The 19,336-nt window shown below is 52.3% G+C and overlaps 9 protein-coding genes across 9 annotated transcripts; 6 read left to right on the top strand and 3 right to left on the bottom strand.

Annotated features, from left to right (window-relative positions):
- The first annotated feature begins 10 nt into the window (after positions 1–10).
- Positions 11–2,516, top strand: QC761_405800 (uncharacterized protein). The gene is made up of 4 exons (XM_062878859.1): positions 11–396; positions 1,066–1,685; positions 1,737–2,163; positions 2,228–2,516. Exons 1-4 carry the CDS (start codon positions 288–290, stop codon positions 2,431–2,433), a joined length of 1,362 nt encoding a protein of 453 aa, XP_062732688.1. The 5' UTR covers positions 11–287; the 3' UTR covers positions 2,434–2,516.
- A 216-nt stretch (positions 2,517–2,732) lies between these two features.
- QC761_405790 (uncharacterized protein) lies at positions 2,733–6,005 on the bottom strand. Its single transcript, XM_062878858.1, has 2 exons — positions 4,747–6,005; positions 2,733–4,695 (listed from the first exon to the last, which is right to left on the bottom strand). Exons 1-2 carry the CDS (start codon positions 5,251–5,253, stop codon positions 2,860–2,862), a joined length of 2,343 nt encoding a protein of 780 aa, XP_062732687.1. The 5' UTR covers positions 5,254–6,005; the 3' UTR covers positions 2,733–2,859.
- A 2,162-nt stretch (positions 6,006–8,167) lies between these two features.
- Positions 8,168–8,797, bottom strand: QC761_405785 (uncharacterized protein; the record flags this gene model as incomplete). The annotated part of the gene is made up of 1 exon (XM_062878857.1): positions 8,168–8,797. The coding sequence occupies one exon, from the start codon at positions 8,795–8,797 to the stop codon at positions 8,168–8,170; it is 630 nt and encodes a 209-aa protein (XP_062732686.1).
- A 435-nt stretch (positions 8,798–9,232) lies between these two features.
- Positions 9,233–10,551, top strand: QC761_405783 (uncharacterized protein; the record flags this gene model as incomplete). The annotated part of the gene is made up of 3 exons (XM_062878856.1): positions 9,233–9,499; positions 9,603–9,698; positions 9,725–10,551. The coding sequence occupies exons 1-3, from the start codon at positions 9,484–9,486 to the stop codon at positions 10,549–10,551; spliced, it is 939 nt and encodes a 312-aa protein (XP_062732685.1). The 5' UTR covers positions 9,233–9,483.
- Positions 10,552–11,344: 793 nt separating this feature from the next.
- On the bottom strand, positions 11,345–12,332 carry QC761_405780 (uncharacterized protein; the record flags this gene model as incomplete). Its single annotated transcript, XM_062878855.1, has 2 exons — positions 11,345–11,608; positions 11,661–12,332. The coding sequence occupies 2 exons, from the start codon at positions 12,330–12,332 to the stop codon at positions 11,345–11,347; spliced, it is 936 nt and encodes a 311-aa protein (XP_062732684.1).
- Positions 12,333–13,662: 1,330 nt separating this feature from the next.
- On the top strand, positions 13,663–14,801 carry QC761_405770 (uncharacterized protein; the record flags this gene model as incomplete). The annotated part of the gene is made up of 3 exons (XM_062878854.1): positions 13,663–14,320; positions 14,364–14,388; positions 14,526–14,801. 3 exons carry the CDS (start codon positions 13,663–13,665, stop codon positions 14,740–14,742), a joined length of 900 nt encoding a protein of 299 aa, XP_062732683.1. The 3' UTR covers positions 14,743–14,801.
- A 138-nt stretch (positions 14,802–14,939) lies between these two features.
- Positions 14,940–15,386, top strand: QC761_0070640 (uncharacterized protein; the record flags this gene model as incomplete). The annotated part of the gene is made up of 3 exons (XM_062872694.1): positions 14,940–15,001; positions 15,193–15,265; positions 15,339–15,386. 3 exons carry the CDS (start codon positions 14,940–14,942, stop codon positions 15,384–15,386), a joined length of 183 nt encoding a protein of 60 aa, XP_062732682.1.
- Positions 15,387–15,450: 64 nt separating this feature from the next.
- QC761_0070630 (uncharacterized protein) lies at positions 15,451–16,230 on the top strand (the record flags this gene model as incomplete). The annotated part of the gene is made up of 2 exons (XM_062872693.1): positions 15,451–15,702; positions 15,790–16,230. The coding sequence occupies 2 exons, from the start codon at positions 15,451–15,453 to the stop codon at positions 16,228–16,230; spliced, it is 693 nt and encodes a 230-aa protein (XP_062732681.1).
- Positions 16,231–16,644: 414 nt separating this feature from the next.
- QC761_405760 (uncharacterized protein) lies at positions 16,645–19,149 on the top strand. The gene is made up of 4 exons (XM_062878853.1): positions 16,645–17,215; positions 17,278–17,376; positions 17,426–17,767; positions 17,839–19,149. Exons 3-4 carry the CDS (start codon positions 17,471–17,473, stop codon positions 18,793–18,795), a joined length of 1,254 nt encoding a protein of 417 aa, XP_062732680.1. The 5' UTR covers positions 16,645–17,215; positions 17,278–17,376; positions 17,426–17,470; the 3' UTR covers positions 18,796–19,149.
- The last annotated feature ends 187 nt before the right edge of the window (positions 19,150–19,336 follow it).

The raw sequence follows: 19,336 nt of genomic DNA, 5'->3' as shown, positions 1-19,336 counted from the left end.
CGGATTGGAGAAGAGTGTTACACAACACGGGAATGTGTCGAGGCGGATAATAGTCAAAATATCTCTTCAACTTTTCTTCATGGTTACATGGCGCCTTCGACCACTCGGCCATTTCACTTCTTGGCAGGTACCTCTGTATCACCTCGAATCGCTCTGGCTGTCAAACGCATCTTCGAACAAAGGATCAACACAGCCAAAAGAGCGAGGCCTGATGGTATCTCGACTCGAGAAATCCACAATCACAAGTCTTTTCCCTACCTGAGTGAGCCCGATCAAACAGTCACAAAATGCCACATCTCGCTAGAAAGTTGCTGCGAAAAGTTAAACAGTTACGTCATCGCCATGATGAGGCTCGCGATGCTTCCCACCACGACCAACTAAGAAACCGATGGCAAGGTGGGTGCGCTCCTGCTTCTGACTTATCTTCCTCAAGATCAGTCCGAGTTGCTATCAAGCTCCCTGTTGTTCCTGTCGGCGGCTGTGGTGCCGTCATCAAGGCATGCGGCTCACGGCCTTTCAGCAGTCACGAAGACGCACCGTGGAACATGGACCCCCGGTTTCCTTCAAGAAAGAATAGGAATCACTCGCTGTTGGCCTGTTGGTTAACAACGGGGACTTTCCTTCATCTGGCTTCCACTCGCATCTCGCTTTTTGCATTTTCTTCTGGTAACAGCACTGATACCCCGAGCCTCCCTTCGGGATTTTGCCTCCTTGGCCCGCATAGCGTTCTCTCAGATTCAGGGGTGACCAGTCGAGGTGGCAGGCACAACTTTGCAACACGAGCCCGCTGTGACGGTGCCTTGCACTGGAGGCTGGGAGGGCTTTGTCGTTCATCTGATTGTCGGTTGGCATTGGATATAACATGCCCGTTCATTCCAGCGGGTAACTCTCTCCCTTGACACAATTTCTTCTTTTGGTCTGTTTACTTTAACCATCGCCTAGTGGTGCCAGCATTCTCTTCTTCTTGCTCTATAGTTCTTTTTCAAGGCTTCCATGTCATAGCTACAGCCATGACTGGTTCGAGGATGCACCGGCTAACCGCCGTCATCATCTCTGGCCTGATAGGATCATACGCCTGTCCAGAACCACAGAACGCGAATACGACGACGACATCCCCTGAAGTGGTTGTGGCAGTAGTCGGCCCGACAAATTCCACGTTATCAACCACCACCACCCAACCGGTCACATCCCTCGCGGAAGCAGCCACAACTACCACCGCGCTCGACAACACCGCCACCGCAACACTCCCCAACAAAGTCGTAATAGACAACACCCTCCCCTCGGGCACCAACCCCCTAGCCAACAACATCGAAAACGTCACCTGGCTAGGCTACCAAATAGCCAACAATTCGTGCTCTCACCGCGACTTGGGGTTTGCGGGCAAGTTGGGAGGGAAATGGTACTCCATCTTTGGGGACACGTTATGGGCTGCCCCAGGGGTGACAGACATGTTTCTTGACCCGCCCGGCTTTCACGGCATGGTTCGGGATTCTATTTCTTTGCTCACGGACGACCCACTGACGGTGGTGGACCTCCATCTCAATGACGACGAGCCGGTGCCACATCAATTGCAGTTTGTGCCTTTTAATGAGGAGTGGGGGGAGACGAACCAGTATGGATTTGGGGGGACGAGTTTGTGTGAGGTTGACGAGGAGACGGGCATGGGGGTGCTCTATTACCTGGTGGTAAGTTTCCAGTACTATTATGAGGGATCGTATTGTGCTGATGGAAGACAGAATGGGAATGAATCCCGCGGTTTAATCGGTGCTGGCGTGGCGCGAGTTGAGCTCATCGACGAGGTCCCTACCGTTACACACCGGTACGGCAGTCAAGGTTGGTGGTGGGACTCGAAGAAATATGCCAGATATGGTGATCAGATTGCGTATCGGGATGAGAATTCAGAGTATATCTATATTTGGGGTGGGCCGCCGGATTATATCACGGATTGGAGTACCATCAACTACCACTACCTTGCTAGGGTGAAGGCGAAGAAGGCTTTTGATTTGGGGGCGTATGAGTACTATTGGGGAAAGCAGAAGGGGTGGAGGAAGCAGGTGCTGGATCGGTTTGATACTGAGACGTCGGTTATGTGGGGGAGTGGACAGGGGCAGGTGCATTGGAGTGAGTATTGGGGGTGTTATTTGCTGGTGCATTTGGGGATTGGTGAGTCTACCTGAAGGATGCTTGGGATTGAGTGACGGACGGCTGACTGTGCTTGGTGTTGTAGCTGGTGGGGCGGTATTTATCCGGACGGCGGACAACTTGGAAGGGCCGTGGACGCCGGATGTGCAGATTTTCCAGGCGATGCCTATTGATGATGGGTTGGTGTACGCCGGGGTGGCACACCCGTATTTGGATGAAACGGGGAAGACGCTGGTGGTGTCTTATACGAACAACAACCATATTGAAGTGCTGAGGGTGGAGTTTGCATGATATTACACTAGACAAAAGAGTCTACAACACATTATTACTTTTCAGTACCTAATCCGGGCAAGGGGAACTCCGCCAGACCGCCCACCGCTGTATGTGCACATTCATTCAACGGTTGTAGCAAGTACATATAGCATTTTACGTTTTTCTTCCACGCAAACTCCAAGTTATGCTAGGTACCCACCGATTGGCATAACCACCACCTCCTCCCGGACCGCCACGTACTTTGATTCCTTGAATGAATCTGAATTGGCCTATCAGAAATTCAGGGTTATCTCGTCACACCAATTCTCATTCGTCGTGACCTTCTCTCTTTCATTCCCCACATATATGTGATTGCTCGCTACAATCCATATCAATTAGGTTTCGAGATGGGTGAGCAAAGTATTATGTGAACATTATTATCTCTCCACGAGGCCATGTCCGATACTAGACCCTATAATGTGGCACACTTCTCAACCCGCCACTACCCTGAGCACCTGCTGGATCAAACCCAGAGGTCATCCCAGTTTTCGGTGGCGGGCTTCCACCCGTCACTCTCGGGGGAGGACCAACCCTCGGCAAAGGCGGCAGCTTCCCAAGCGCCTGCCTCGCAGCTAACTCTTCAGCTTCCTTCCTCGCCGTCTCAACCCTCTTCTTCTCTGCTTCCTCCATCGCCCTCCTGATTATCTCGTCATCGCTCAGATCCCCATCTCTCGACACACCTCTCAGATCAATAACCGGCTCATCACCACTGCTACCGCCACTCTTGAAATCCCACCGGTCAGCCTCCGCCTGTTGCTTGACTCTCTCAACATTCATCTTAGCCTCCTCAGGCGTCATCATGACATAGTGAGCAGGGTTAAAGTCCCTCCCTATCGTCCCCTGATCAGGTCTACCAAGCGGGATCTGCCTCGTGATAGCGACCAAAGCACACATGAACTTCATACTCCTCGCCGCGCGCAACGGTTCATTAGACCAGTTTGACCTGTGCGTAACGATGCAGCGCATCTCAAGCATGTTCATCTCCCCCAGCCCAACAATCGCGAGGGCGAGGTTGGGGAGGTAGTCCCTCTTATTGTCTGGATGCTTGAGGAAAGCCTCAAGCTCCGACTTGAGATACTGGAGGTCTTTGAACGAGGTCTTGACGTCAATATTGAAACTTACCGCTTGACGGTTCGACCCGGAGCGGGTGACGTTCTCGATGCGGCACTGCTGGAGCCATTCGTTGCCTGCTTGGAGTTCCATCCAGTTGTCGACGCGTTTGAAGACTGTGTAGAGGAGTGAGGTTCTAACGACGATCAAGGAGACGGATTGTTTTTGCTGGCCGGACCAGAGCTCGACTCTGTCGCCTATGTCGTAGGGGTGGTCGAAGAGGATGAAGATGCAGCCTGCGAGGAAATGGTGGATGGTTCGGCCGACGGCGAAGGTGAGGCCGAAGCCGAGGAATTTGACGGTTTCTTGGATTGATTTCAGGGAGGGGACCCAGAAGATGAGGATGAAGTAGACCATTACGGCGGCGAGGGCGGCGAGCATGACCCAGTCGAAGGTGTTGATGCAGTGGTCTGCGTTGTGCATGCTCTTGTAGATGTTTTGGCGGATGCGGCCGGCTTCGGCGACGGTCCACTCCATTTCTTCCAGTTTGAGGTCGCCAATTTCGGCTTCGTCGAGGACCTTGAAGTATCTTTCGGCTTCTTCCTTGCGGAAGGGGCCGAGAACCTCGGCGATGTCCTCGGCGGTGAGGGTCGTCTTGCCCACAGAAACCATGGACATCCAGATGCGACGTGCCAAGGCGGCAGCAGACTTTGGGTTCGCAATAGCGCGCTCGACAGTGGCGTAGCTCGAGGAAGGACGGAGCCAGTGGGACTTGGGATCGCTCGAGAGGAAGTTGCCGAAGAAGGAGGTGATGCCATACGAGTCCACCCCGAGTCGGGCAAGATAACGAGTGGCACGAATGCGGTGCTCGCCGTGTCCAGCCATGGTAGCGTTGCTGATCATCATGTCCTCCTCGGTGAATTCGGGGGTGCCAAGGGGGTATAGATATATCGAGGCCTCGTAGAGCGCCATCAGAGCGTTGTGCATATCCTTGGAGTGGGCGATCTTGGTGTGGTCCGAGCGGCTGTGGAAGTGGATGGTGATGTAGAGCATGACGATCTTCCAGACAAAGTAGAAGCCAGCCCAGAGGGTGCCCTGCTCGAGGAAGTCGTCGATTAGGTCAACCCAGCCGACATCGCCTTCGGGAAGATCGTAGATCATGGCAAGCTCAAGACGATCTACCCAGACAGTCTGTCATGTGTCAGTGAGATCAAACTTTGGTATGACTGGGATTTGACCTACAATAATGTACGCAATATAGGAGCAGCAGATGGTGACAAAGATGCAGATAGGGCGTCGCAATGTCCTGATGATGCGCCAATAGCGCATATGTGCCGGATTCACATAACGTGCCACCAGTCTGAAGATGTACGGCAAGGCACTCGCAAAGATATACGTAATGGCGAAGCAGACCCAAGTGACCAGAAGCCACATGAAGATGTAGTAGACTGTCCTTTCAGACCTCTGCGCGAAGAACTGTTCGTCGTCGAGGGCATCTTCCTTCTTGATGATGTCTTTGCTGCCAATTACAATCACCGGGATGGCGAGTATGATACCGACAAAGCCGAAGATGATGAGGAAGCGGATGAACTTGTAGGCATTCTTCCAAATGTATTTTTGATATGTGGTCGTGGCTGTGGTGTAGTCCGGTTTGTTGTCTCCTGGTTGGGACATGCTACCCTTCCCTTCGTCCAGCAATGGGGCGGACCCAAAGACCTCGACAGTTTTTCCCGTTGGTTCCATGGTCATTGGTGGTGCCAAAAGGTCTTAGATGCCGAGTAATGTGCCCGACAGGCAGTATGAATCGCCTCTCCGGGTCTGTTTGGTGTACACGAATGGATGAAATCGATGTTCCTGGAAGCGAAGAAGTAAGGCAGTCATAAGTGCCAAAGAAGAGGGATAGCTGTGGCTATCAACCCTCTGGCAAAAGAGCATCAAAGGGGCACAGTTTGATCTCCCTGGGGTTGCTGCCTTCGTATCATGTTGCTGACATGACAGGCGAGACCATGGCGATACAAGGGAAGGCTGGCTCTGGCGATGGCGCAGAAGCTTGGCGTTTGGCAGGGAGCATTTTGGCTGGACTGTCACCTCGCCGGAGCGGGTCGTCAGCAAACTGGAACTCTCTCTTTTGTTAGCAAACGTTTGGCGATGTCAGCAGTCGCAGGGTTCGGTAATTTGCGCCCATCGTGCTGATAAGGCTGATAAGTGTTCTTCTGAATCGATGTAAGGGTGGTCTCGGAAAGCGAGAATAGTAACTCTGAGAGAGATTGGTAGACAGTTATTACCTACATTGTGTAGTTCGGTATGGAAGGCTGTGCTGGTGATGATGGGTGCCTACTACTATTGGCGACAAGAGCAGACGACTGGGCTAGAATGCTTAACAGGCCCGTAACTTAGCACCCAATCAGAAGACACTGGGAATTGGCCGCACACCAGCTTTCCCAGCTGCGGCACAGGACTCATTCTTATCTGACGACCAGTATCATCTGCCTCACCGAAGCTCCGACTCTTGCTGCTCCACTGATGGTCGGTTCAGTTCATCCTGCCCACTTTCACAAATTAAACTTGCATGCCAAGAATGCTTGGTAAGATGCCAAGGCGCTGACGGCATCCCTGGGCTATTTTGGGTGCAGAAAAACCCGCCTATCAGAACGCATGCCCCCACAAGGCCCCCAAATCTTATCCAGACATCACATCACTGTTGTCGAGCTCGATCACTGTTCACGTATCGCTGATGCTGATTATACAACTTTCAGGACAACAGGCGAAACATGCTTGAAACTCCAACAAAATCAATTGGGGTCGGTGCCTAGGGTATATAAAAGAAGACCGAGTCATCTACCAAACCATCGACCAAACCGCGCAAACTCCAAGTCGTGCATAACCATATCACGATACATGTAAAAAAATTAAAAAAAATCTTCGCATTGTCGCATCATTCTTCCTTTGGTGTGATGATATATGCTGAGACTAAACTGCTAGCAATAACATCTCAAGCTTCATGAGCGGCGTCCACAAACCCACCACCGACCCAGTTACCACTAGCTTGTCCACCGCCTTAAAGACGAGGGCTGCGCATTGTAAGCAACCTGGTAACTCCTCCGGATGATGGGAATGTCTTCATGCTGAGAACCTTAAGTCCAATTCTTGGATCCCATTGGGGAACGACGGATTATTCCAGCAGCAAGATAGCCCACCAAATCATGAGCACCCAGATAGCTCTGAAGAGCTTCTCACAGAATCAAAACCTCCTCGAAATGAGAGGACTGAACGTCGCGGTTGGCGCGGAACCCAGCGTTCGAGGCTTTCAACTGCTCAAGCGCCTCGTTGCGGACAGCTAGGGCTTCTTCAAGTAGCTTCTGGTAGTTTCGAATCTCGGCTTGGGCTTTTCGAGCTCGCTTAAGCTGATTTTGCAAGGAGGAGCTGCTTTGTTCGATATTCGTGATGGCTGTGGCGTGATCCTTCAGCCCAGCGTCGAAGGCCTCCACCAACTGGCGCGGGCTCACAGACGTTGGCGGGGCCCAACCGAGCAAAGCGAGCGCCTCTTTGGCTCAGACTTCCCAGGTCTCGGCATTCTGCTTCATGTCCTTCACTAGTTGTTGGTAGTGAGCCTTGTCCGTGGGTGAGAGCGCGCTGTTGTGGGGCGAAATGTCGTGACCGGACATCTTGGTCGTGCCGTTCTGAAGTATCTTGTTCGCGGTGACTGGTGTCAAGAGAGGTATGGGAGGGAAAATATGAGGCGGGTGGTCAACCGGCCGATGGAGAAGAAGGTAAGAAGAATGGCCAGTTGTTCGTGTTCGTGTCAAGACTGAGGGATCAGCGGGCTTCAGACCACGCCGCAACAGATACTTGCTGGCTGGGCAGGACAGTGGGATCCGGATCCCCTTATCGGAAGCAACAACTTCACTTCCATTCCAAGATAAGGCCGCGAAGGAGGGGGTCCAGATAAGAAAGCCCTGGTGTCTTCAAGTTACTGATATCGTGATATGGTACTGCAGGTACCGCGGGGGGTTCTCTGTTGATCGAAGGCCAAAACCGCGCCACTGTGGCCAACTCCGAAAGGTTCGACCGCCGTGAATACTAAGCTTCGTGTTTCGCACCATGGTGCTGGTCATTACTTTTCTCACCCCTATTTGCAGTTCACAATATCATGCCCGGGACATGCCACGTTGTCAACTTGGAATTAACGTAGTTAATACACCAGCAGACGAAAACTTGAAGCTGTTAGTATATTTAGTTGCCGTAGGGCAAGGTGGAACAGTTCCCTTCCAGGTTCCTTGGCTGTAGCATATAAGTAGTCATGAAACACATGGGTAGTAGCTTGGCTCAAACAGTATGAACTGTGAGTCAGTACAGCTCGCCATCTTTGACTGATGTTATTCTCGCCAAGTTCTACAGCAGACAACATGATGGAAATCTCAAGTCTGGTCATATGACTGATGGTGGTTAAGCAGAGCTTTCATAGCAGAAGATCGCGACACAAAAGCAAAAGAGCAGGCCAGGGGCTGAATGGCATCATATATTGACGGCTACCCAATATAAGTACCCAGGCCAACCTGGTGCTGAGCATGAACTCTGATGTTGGTGATGCTGACGGTTGACAGTAGGTCGCACCGCAGTTGCTTCTTGTCCTTGTCGACCTCTTTCACTGTGAGACACCATATTAGACCCCATGTGTAAACTTCTTCTTGTGCCTGAGTGTTGGCTTGGTCGCATCCCTTTCCTCACCTCCACGAGTGCTCGATAAAGAGAGCGTCCCTCTGGACCTCTCAAGCATCATGGCGCTTCTCGCTGGCGGGTGGTACTCAATCTCCTTGAGCTTGGCAGCATGATCATCATGGTCAGCGGCAACCTGTAGAAGTCGACGCCGGGTAGCATCCCGCTCCTCCCTCAGCCCTTCTTGTGTAATCTTGTAGCGGCCTTCTGTGGCAGCAAGTGAGTGTTGCAGATCGTCAATGATCTTCCTGGCAGAATTGAGCGAGGACTGGAACAAAGCCTTCTCCATCCTGCATCTGTGCGAAACCTCTGCGTCGAGCTTTTCGAGCTCAGTGGCTCTGCTCTGCCACTCCCGAGCCGCGTTCTCCGCCGTCTGAAGTTTCTCCTTGTAGAGCTCCCTGTCACGCTGAGCGTCTTGCAGTTCAAGAACCAGGCGATTTGCCGAGTATACCCGATTGTTGAACCGGTGATCTCGGGTAAGGTCGTGGAGCCTCTGCTCGGCCCGAGTCCTGGCCTGGCGCTCTTGAATCAGAGCACCCTCGAGCTCGCTGTAGGATGGTTTGGTTGTGTGCGACATCGTGGCGGTGGTAATAGTTGGAATGATGATGGTGAGACGGTCAACCTGGCGGAAACTTTGACAGTGCTGTGATGTGATTGATGGGAGAGGTGTTGGGCGATTGGGACTTTGTTGTCACTCAGGAAGTTGGAGTCTGGCGGGTACTTATCCACTAATCCTGAGACCTCTCTTCACTCCGTAAGCGTTGACTCCTTGCAGGACTGACAGGGGAGCAATAGGTCACTCTGATATGCGTTTACCTCAGGAAGTGGGTAATGGACAAAGAAAAGGCTGGGCGGGATCCTTATCTCAAGTCACGGGCACGGGAGATAGGCCTGATATCAAGAGTCTTGAGTGAATAGGACCTGTAGAATCTTCCAGGGCCCAATCAAGATATAGAACTTTCTGTAGATATCAATCTGCTCCTGATATCAGATGGCCCCAGTTTGTTTGGGGCTCTGAAGGCTGGCCTGTGCGTCCGAGTAAAACTGTATATTGTCTTCCTGCGCAGACATTCACTCTCCCAATCCTTTTTCACCATCCTCCTCACTGCCCTGTCCTTCACTATTTTTCTCTTCACCATATTCACCACCTTCCTCAATTCACTTCTACACACCGTCCAACCTATCTCTTGAATCACGTACCTCGGAGGAAAGAACATCCACAGGCTTAAACAGCGCGCCAATCCAGTCGGGCGCATACGCCAAATGACATTGGAGTCTTGTAGGTCATCCCGCTATCCTGGAAGCGGTCTGAGACGCTTGAGCTGACCTGTTTTGTACATAGGAACAATCTACGATGGCTTACAACCGCTCCTCTATGCCAGGTGCCTATCTGGGTGGTGACAACGAGTATGCCAGACTCGAGAGGGCTTTGATTGACGCCAGGCAAGATCTAGGTCAGAAGAAGGCCGAGTTCGCCAGTGCGATGGAGATGATCAGGAAGTAGGGCGGACAGACGGCGACCTCAACTACAAACTCAACCTTGTCACCCATCGAGCTGAAACAGCCGAGTCCGGTCTTCGTGAGGTCACCGCTCATCATATGGCGGCGCTGGACGAGCTCGAGAACACCCGCTGTGCCTATTCAATTGCCGAGGCCAGGCTCCACGAGGCTGAGAGGGCCCGCGATGAGATGTCAATCAACTATCGCAACCTGTCCTCCGGATACAATCGCTTGCAGGAGGACTTGAACGAAACACGCCAAGTCCTCTCGTCCACGGAGAGAGAGTTGAAGAATACCCTGATCGAGCGCAACGAGGCCCGCGGTTCACTCAGGATGTCCCAGGAAGCCTGGAACCTTGAGAGAACCAACCTCCAGTCAAAATACAACGCCTCACAGACTCAGCTACACACTGTCCAGGGTCGTCTTGATACCACGGAGGGCAGACTCAGGGAGGCGCTGAGGCTCAATGACGAGGCGGCCAAGTCCCTTGCTGACAAAACGGCCTACATGTATGAGGCGGCCAAGTATAAGGAAGCTTACGGGGTGGCCAAAAAGGATGTCGAATTCTTCAAGAGCCAACTGGCCACTACTGAGGAAAGGCTCTGTGAGATTCGCAAAGAGCGCGATCTTGCCAGAGTCGACGCGGACTTACGCGACAGATTGTCGGGTCTGACTCACGGTGTTGCTGAGAAGAGGGTCGGCTTTTCTACCCACGTTCAGGTGGCCGATATGGGTGTCGAAAGGCCTCCCACACCCCTCACCCTTTCTAGAACCAGGACTTGCAGGGGGAGAAGCTCGATTTCTTACAGCCTCTCCAATATGGTTATATAATTTTGCCTAAGCGGATGGTGGCGTGTGGCTACAAGACTATGGCATCGATGTGTTAGCGGCTAGTTTAGGAGGGGCCAACGAGCGTCTCACCTTGAGGCAGGTATGCAATATTCGGGAAAGGCTCAGGGAACATAAGGTAGCTAGGAAAAATTCAGTTTTGCTTCTCAGATTTGTGGTAACGGCAGTGTGATTCCCGATTTGGTGTTCTGTGGTCTTGATGTTGCGTGTTGAAGTCGGGTTTCTCACTCAGGCAGACGTCACAACGAAAAAACATCTAATATGCAGCACTTCATTGGAAAATACTGTCAGCCTCCGGCACCACTTCATACCTTATCCTTTTTTGGCAGTGCGTTCAACACATCCAGTCCGGGTTCTCACGGCGGAAAGCTACTCGGCCTCAAAGTATGCCCAATGGATGGTAAGCAACCACTCCCAAGATCGAAGATGGGTATCACTAACCACAGTCGCTGATGCGCAGGATCCAAGACAATGTTTCCGCAGCCGCCCGCGGGATGTCGACCTCGAGGAGATATGATGCGACAAAAACACACATCCTGGACTCCGCGGCTGATGTTCCGGAAGCCTTGTTAAACAACTACCTCGCCGCCCGACTTCTCAACGCGCTTCCCATTAGTCTCTTGCTTTGATGCAGGTCCCAGTTTGACCAGGTAAGTTTCTGCCATCACTCCGAGTGCCAAAATCTTTGTTTCTATTTGGTACTGACACATGTCTTGGTCAAGCTTCTATTCTATAGCAACGGTTGATGCCAAGACTCTGACTACACCAGCCCGGCCTACGCAAGCATAGCGGCAAACACAACCGTCATAATCCCCACCAAAACCATCGATACGCCACTTCCCCGAATCGCGTCACTCGTTCCCTCTGCCTGGGTCTGTGTGGCATTGGACGTCGTGGTCAAATCGATCGCCTTAACACACGTCAACTGTGCCTCTGCTTGGGAGACGGAAGTCTCGTTGTCGCTGGCCGCGAAGAACACGGTAAGAATGGGTGTAACTCCGAAGAAGTGTTTGACCATGGTCTCCGCGCCGAAATCACCCTATTTAATCGATGTTAGCTCACCGTGACGCCGACATGGAACCATGACTAACCGTTGAATTGGTAGAGTGAACGAGCCGGAGATCGTTGTTCCTTGGGAATGTAGGCCAGCAATCGGAACTGGTGTTCTTGTCGCTGTCAATAGGCTGGGGGGAACCATCACCCACCAGGTCCACCGCGGTGACATCGACCCAATTATTGCCTGTGGCGAACGAAGCACACTCAGAGTCCAGGTTTGCCAGGAACTCGGTCTGCAGCTTCTCGCATGCGTCGTTGCCTGACAGGTCAACTTCCAAGGCGCGCTTTATCAAGGCGTTAATGCAACCATCTGTCATGGCTTGGTTGCAAGTGCCTTTCGATCGCTTGGGGTCGTCATCGCCGAATCTGACGCGGTCGTTCACTTTGTTGAAGAAAACAGCACACGAGGCAGGAAGTCTGACGCCAAGAGGAGTACCGAGGTAGAATGACTGTTCGTATTCTCGGTCGGAGCTGGTATCGACGGCACCTACAGCTTTGGTCCAGGAGAGGCCTTTCAGGTCGTCGCTAATATCCTCCAACGGGACGACACCGACGGCGTTGAAGATCCTGTCCACCACGGTGCAAGTAGCGGAGGTTGTCCCCTTCGTGATGGGGCATTCGACATCAGCACAGCTCAGGATCTGAGCATTTATGGAAGAGGCCGTGGCCAGCACGGCGAGAACGGTGAGGAGATATTGGCGCGACATTATTACGAACTGCTGAGTTAAACCGTGAAGTAAAAAGAATCCAAGATAAGGAAATTGATGATAAGATACAGGATGCTGTTGGGAGCAGGAGGGGCTGCCCCATTATAACATGAGCACTGCGGCAGTGCAACACGTCAATCGAGTCACAAGAGAGGAGGGAGCCATGACCAAGCGAAGACGACGGTCGTAACCCAGCCCCATCATTTGCTGAGATGGCATTGAACATCACCTATTTGTCCCAGAAACCCGCAAGACAGATTGACGTCGGATTGATTAGCCGCCATGGTTGCGCAGGTGGGGCGCTATCGCTGCCGCCAGCCCCGAGTCTACCAATCACATGCATTACCAACAGCTCGGTAACCCCTGAAGCACCATTCCTTTGCCGCCCGCAATCGCGGAGACATCTCACCCTGGTTTTGTTAACCGCTGTTGTTGTTAACCTACATCAGTAGCACAGCCTCCTCCATGGTTTTCTGGAATTCCCTCCAGTACCAGATCGAGCATTATCTCGGACCCTGGAGCCCACAAACCACTCCATCGGTAATCCTGCACTACGACAACGACAGCGAGCGCCACCCAACTAGCACGACATCATGCATCTAAGCGCGGTGGTGAAACAACACAACGCTAACATGTAAGCAACCACCACGGTTTTCCCCATATGTGGGGTACATAGCCTCAAAATATATCATATCTCTGAAATTATTCAATGATGAAGACAGGCAGGCCGTCCTAATAATGACAATTAGCACCGTGGCCGATGCCAATGGCACTGTGCTCGACGCCGTTAAACGACAAGAATTATATGCCGAAACAACGGAAGGATTGCGGATATCTCGGCTGGAGTAAGGCTGGGGTTTCAAATGCAATAGTCCAGGACGTTGTACGGTGTTGGATCCAGTAGAGACGCGTCGGTAGCCGACGAGGGTTATTTTCATCGTGTGGGGATTCTATGATCCAGGCCAACATCATGAAGGCCGATGAAGGAAGGATTGTCGAGCCATGGGTTCTGCTCGCTTCGGTGGTGTTATGTTGTCTGGGAGACTGCCTACCGCCATGCGGAAAGGAAGGCGTTGGCAGCAAGCGTTGTCTCTCGCCGCGAGGGCCCGAGATGTATAAGAAGAAGGGTGAGGCTCTTTTCCTTGTGGCAAATATCACATCATCACATCATCAAGTTGCACATCTCTCCTATCAACCTTTACCACATTTCACGTTTTCTTTTTCTCTTTTCAAAGGTGTGCCGCGCACATATTCTTCTCTCTCACTCATTAAGCTCATCTACATTCTTTTTTTTTTGCTTTCTTTTGCAAACAGTTCTGCAAGCAACATCATGGCCGGCGCAGCAGGAGCTCTTCGGGTCATCTCAGCCATCTCCGGCCTCCTCAACGTCATCACCTTTGGTCAAGACATGTTCTCCCAGCCCGATCCCGTCGGCTCAAAGGTTAAGATCACCGTCGGCCTCGACGTCCCCGGTGGCCTCAACAACGCCGGCGGCGACCTTCCCGATGTCCGTCTGTTCAACGAAGCCGGCAAGTTCCTCGGCATTGCTGCCGATCCAGGCTCCATCGGCGATGGCTCCACCGGCGAGATCAAGGTCGACCACAAAGACGACAACGGCCAGCAGGCTACCTACGCCCTGTTTACCGCCAACGACAACGCTATCTGCGTCGCCAGCGCAAGTATCACCTGGCCCAACGGGGATCAGTACGGTTGGGTGGGCGATTGGGGTCGTGAGTGTGGTGGCAGTTGGTACTACAGCAATGTCTTCATCCAGGGCAGCGATTACAAGCCGGATTGTCTCTGGATTGATGCCAATGGCGACCAGCCCCAGACAGGCTTCCAAGTTCACTGGCCCGAGTTTGTCCAGAGAGATGACGGCAGGCCTGGCGAGAAGGATGGATTGGATGTGGGATACTTCTGTGAGGCTGGACCTCCGTTCACGTTGTACACTTCACATGAGCCGAGGGCGGTCACATACTGGGTTTTGAGTAATGGGAAAAAGGTGAAGAGGGGGGCTACGGGACGGCCAAGTATTCATCAACGGAGACAGCAGATGGTGAGGGAGAGGCAAGGGAACGGGACTGACGCGGCTGGTCACGGAACAACCCACACTTTGGCGCAGAAGTTGGGTGAGATGCTGGTGTTGGATCACGGGAACAACGGACAACACTCGGCTGCGAAGCTCTGCTCGAGCCCTACTTCTATGGGACCCGACTTCGCCAATGATGCGGAGGGACTCTTTTGCCGGATGTCAGACAAGACCTTGTGGGTTTTCTGTGATGGCGTTCATATAACGGATAATTGCTTCAACCCGGACTTGCAGCAGGTCGTTGTTGGCGGTAAGGTGACCAGAGATAGGAAGTACGGGAAGGTCATGTCTTGGAGGGCAGGGAGTAATGGCGGTGATTGAGGGAGGTCTGAGTATTACTGATTGTACTCTCAAAAAGTATCATCCATATTTAAACTTTATACCTGTGTATAATAATGTGAGACGATGTTTGGCTACCTACCTTTGATATTTCATGCCCTTTAACTTGACTTCTATTTCCCAGAGGGTTTGCGCTACCCTGGGTGTTCTTTTCCTCTTAGTTATAGCGGTTTAGGAAAATGGCCTGGCTACTTACGGAGTTGTCCAATGCCCGCGGGGAAAGTGTATTTACCGTCCAGATGTATGTACCGCCTCTAACACATTCTCTCCCCAGATCTCGTTTGCTTTATCAGCGCGCACGTACTGCCTACTTACAAGGTCGTCACCGACAGGCAGTCCGCCCTGTTCTACTCATGGTAAGATTCATCGCTCAACATTCGTCTCCATCCTGACCATCACTGACATCATACCGGATCTGGCGACCGCGTCCAGAGCTACCAAGGTCACCATCCAGAAGTCCTCTTCGGGCTTCATCGACAGTCTTAAAACTCTTGGTCCAGTCAAGGTAAGTAAGAGTTTTCCCTCGTCGCTCACGTTCCTCGCTAACATGTATGCTAAATCTGAAATCCCATCACCAGTCGAGCAGCTCCAACAATGCTTCCTGGATCCAACCCCACTCCGGGTGACTGCCCCACCCATGACAACTCCTACAAATGCCCGCCCTCTAGCGACAAAGGTCTTCCTGGCGACATGATCAGCGGCGAAGGAGATATCGTTCAATTGGACAAGATGTACAACCAGATGAAGACCGAGAGAGACGCTGCCACCGCTGAGGTTGCCGACCTCAAGGCCAAGGTTGCCAACTTGGAGAAGTCCCTCGAAACCAGCAATGACAATATCAGCCGCATGGAAAAGGAGAGAGACAACGCGGTTGCCCAGGCAACTGAGAACAAGCAGAAGCTCGACATTGGTTTCGCCGCCTTCACTAAGCAGTTCAACCAGGTTAAGAAGGGGAGAGCCGATGCGTTTGCTCAGGCCACCTAGCATAAGCAGAAGCTGGATATTGGCGTCGCCTTTCTCACCCAGTAGTTCAACGAGACCGAAAAGCAGAAAGACGCCGCAGTCTCTGATGCTGCCAAGAACAAGCAGGAGAGGGATACCGCTGTCGCTGATGCCACCAAGACCCGGGAGAGGCTGGATGGCAGTTTTGCGTACTTCACCAGGATGTTTAGCCACATGAAAAAGGAGAGAGATCTGGCTAAGGAGAGAAACGTGGCCAAGAAGGAGAGTGTTGTTGCCTACAAGGAGAGAGATTGGGCGCTCGCCAGAGCCGGCAAGGCCAAGCATATCCTGGATAACGACAATGCCAGTTTCATCAAGCAGCTCGACGAGGAGAAGCTAGGTATCGATGACGGCAAACAGGCCCTCAAAACCGCAATGGCCAAGTCCGATCGTGAGATGAAGAAGATGAAGTCTTCAACGAGAAGGCCCAAGAGGTGGAATCTTTGGAGGGCGAGGTCGAGGCCTTGAATCGTTCAAATTATTGATCTTGTCAATGAAGCGGCTTACAACAAGAAGACAACCCTCAACGGGGTCGGCTGGGATCTTGTCGAAGGGGATTATCCTGAGTTATTTTCCTCAAATCGCCCTCAGCGTCATGGTCTATCGATGGCCCATCTGTCACAGCGCCTTCTCAACATTTCGGTAGGCGCTCAGAAATCAACATTCTGACAAAAGATAGCCCTGAGAGCCCTTCATGTTCCTGAAGGTCTCTCGGGTGGTTTTAGCGCTCGTAGATATGTATTCAGGGGTCTGTCATCAGTTTAGCGAAGTCTAGGTAGTGAGGGATCAATAGCGGTCCCAGCCAGGTGCTTTCCCCCTGTGCTCGTGTGTAATTGATTATGTTGTTACTTCCTCATTCTACCGTTTCTCCAGCGGCAATGGCTGCCAGTGTTCTCCCGTGAATGCATGTGCTCACTTATCCTCAACCCATCGACTGACTTTTCGATTTCGTGGAGATCTGCCGGCCTGCTATGGACCATGGCATCCATCACAGTTACCGGTCATGTCAAACAGCGGGTTGCTCTGTAGAATACCACATGCATTGGGCTGACCACTGTGGCTGTTGTTGAAAAGGTAGGCTTGCCCTGCAGACTCTGTTGACCTGAGAGCATCAGTGATATTCTCCTAGGCCCACACCTGTATATTCACTTGACGCTCGTCGGCCCTGCACAACACAATTCACTTGAACCACTCTATATCCATTATAAAGCAGTCTCTCCGCAGCCTCTCTCCCCGCAAAAATTTCTTTCCTCCCTCCACCAACATCCCCGGCTTGTCTGACAGTCTTCCCAACACCCGCTCACCCAAGTCCAGTCTCCCACTTCACATCTCCTACAACCATCACTGTCGCCATCAACAGTTCTTGCAAGCAGAGCCAGCTACTAGGAACTTCAAGGGTCTCGTTCAGATTCATTCCGCGCTTCCCTATCAAAGCTACGAGTCGTAACCAAAGGTACGTTTCATCATACATCACTCATTTCCATCCCCACTGGCGTTGACACCATCCCTACCCAGATCTGACGGCCGCGTCGACAACATCCAGTAACAAGCCTTCATAGCGCAAAAATCCCAGGCCGGCTTTGTCGACCACCATCGAACCCTTCGTCACGCGAGGTAAGTCTTCCTTCTCTTCATTCATGTCAACCACTAACGCCTCTACCAGATCCCACAGGTCTCCAGTCCGGAAGCATTTCTTCGTGCAATCCCGATGCCTCATGGTCTCGCCAAGAATATGGTTGCCAACGCTGAGATGGAGTGGGCTCGTAATGAGGCGGCCATGGCCCAAGCCAGGCTGGAGCTCAGAGAGGCCGAGGAACGTCAGGCCAAGCTCGAATACGACCTCAACACCTGGCCCGATACCACTCAGGCCCACGAGGGCTGGCTTCCGGTGGCTGTTAACGAGATTGAGCGCGGAAACCAGTACATCCTACGGCTTCAGCATCAACTGTCCAGTGCGGAGGCTAGCCTTGATGTGGAGCTCCGGCGCAGCGCGCTTTTGAACCTGGTACGTTGACACGACTCGTCGGAAAATTCTCTTCCCAGTTCACACAAAGTTACTAATGGTTGGCTTGACAGGAGCTCGAGGTCTTCAGAACCAAGCTTGAGGCCTCCGAGGTCGATAAAGAGACCGCCTCGACCACCTGCAATGGTGAAGTGGCTCGGTTGAAGGGCCAATTGGCCAAGGTGAAAGGCGAGAAGGACGCTGCGCTCCAGAAGGCCGCTGAGAGCGACAAGGCTCTCCAGACCGGATGTGCCAACTTCACCAGGAAGTATAACGAGGTGGCGAAGGAGAGGGACACCTTGAAGAAGGAAAAGGAGGCCGCACTCGAGAAGGTCGCCCAGAGCGAGAAGGCGTACCAGAATGGACGCGCCGGTGCTATCAAGCGGTACAACGAGGTGTGCAAGGAGAGAGACGAGGCCAGAGAGGCGCTCAAGACCTCCAATACCGGCAACCTCAACCAGGAGATTGCCCAGCTGAAGAAGGAGAGAGACGCGGCTCTCGCCGAGGTCGCCAGCTTGGAGAAGAGACTCGAGACCAGCAAAGCCAACTTCAACCGCAAATACGCCGAAGTACAGAAGGAGAGGAATGCGGCCCTCGCCGAGGTCGCCAGCTTGGAGAAGAAACTTGAGACCAGAAAAGCCAAATTCACCCGCAAGTACGCTGAAGTACAGAAGGAGAGGAATGAGGCCCTCGCTGAGGTTGCCAGCCTGGAGAGAAGACTCGAGACCAGCAAAGCCAACTTCACCTGCAAGTACGCCGAAGTGCAGAAGGAGAGGGATACGGCCGTTGCGCAGGCTTCCAAGACCAAGGAGGAGTTGGACCGCGGTTTTGCTAAGTTCACCAAGCTTTACAATGAGGTACAGGCACAGAGGGATCAGGCCATCAATGAGAGAGACACCGTCAAGGATGAGGTGGCCAAGGTCATAGACGACATGAACGAAAATATGGACGCGATGAACGTTCAGCATGCCGACCACGTCAAGCAGGAAAAACCTCATTACGACTGGGAGACCGATGTTTCCTTTCACTGAGGATAGCTTCACTGCGGTGTACGTCTTACTCTCATTTGACACCGCGCCAATTTCATACTAGGTACATCGGGAACCCATCAGACTTTGGCACCTTGCTTTGGCCCGGAGACACTCATCATTTACCTTCGTTGCCTAGATAGAGCTGAAATTCTCTTCCCTAAAGATGGTTGAGGACATTGCTTTCCCAACAATTGGGAGTTCTTTTAGTCTAGTCAGCTTAGTTTTAGTAGTGGTGTAGGTGTATTACTTTTTACAGTCATGTTTCCTTGCTGTTGTGTATGTGTCCAGCTCATAATCTTGTCTCCTCGTCATTGGAGATACATTGTTTCGATCTCTTCAATATCTTGCATGGGCGACATCCAGATACTAACTGTTGAAGGCTTTTACCGTCTCGTTGGACAATGTGAGAGGGAAGTAACATCCAGTCCTCGATGGGTCACTGGCATCAACCCTGACCCTAAATATCCGTGGCAGTGACAAAAGTCCACACGTTGTCCAGAACCAGCTGCCAATGGTGGTGTCGCTGAACCCAATTCAATCC

This window comes from Podospora bellae-mahoneyi, chromosome 4 (genome assembly GCF_035222275.1).
Source record: "Podospora bellae-mahoneyi strain CBS 112042 chromosome 4, whole genome shotgun sequence".
NCBI classification, from domain to species: Eukaryota; Fungi; Ascomycota; class Sordariomycetes; order Sordariales; family Podosporaceae; genus Podospora; species Podospora bellae-mahoneyi.
Note: the sequence above shows the minus strand (reverse complement) of the source record. Positions and strands in the feature narration are given on the sequence as shown.

Bases quoted from the DNA above. Each gene is read 5' to 3' on its own strand.
- QC761_405800 (XM_062878859.1), top strand. From the start codon at position 288: ATGCCACATCTCGCTAGAAAGTTGCTGCGAAAAGTTAAACAGTTACGT. The intron at 397-1,065 runs GTGGGTGCGCTC...CTGGCCTGATAG, and splicing joins ACTAAGAAACCGATGGCAAG to GATCATACGCCTGTCCAGAA. The intron at 1,686-1,736 runs GTAAGTTTCCAG...GATGGAAGACAG, and splicing joins GGGTGCTCTATTACCTGGTG to AATGGGAATGAATCCCGCGG.
- QC761_405760 (XM_062878853.1), top strand. From the start codon at position 17,471: ATGCCTCATGGTCTCGCCAAGAATATGGTTGCCAACGCTGAGATGGAG. The intron at 17,768-17,838 runs GTACGTTGACAC...TTGGCTTGACAG, and splicing joins GCAGCGCGCTTTTGAACCTG to GAGCTCGAGGTCTTCAGAAC.
- QC761_405790 (XM_062878858.1), bottom strand. From the start codon at position 5,253: ATGACCATGGAACCAACGGGAAAAACTGTCGAGGTCTTTGGGTCCGCC. The intron at 4,696-4,746 runs GTAGGTCAAATC...GACACATGACAG, and splicing joins CCTATATTGCGTACATTATT to ACTGTCTGGGTAGATCGTCT.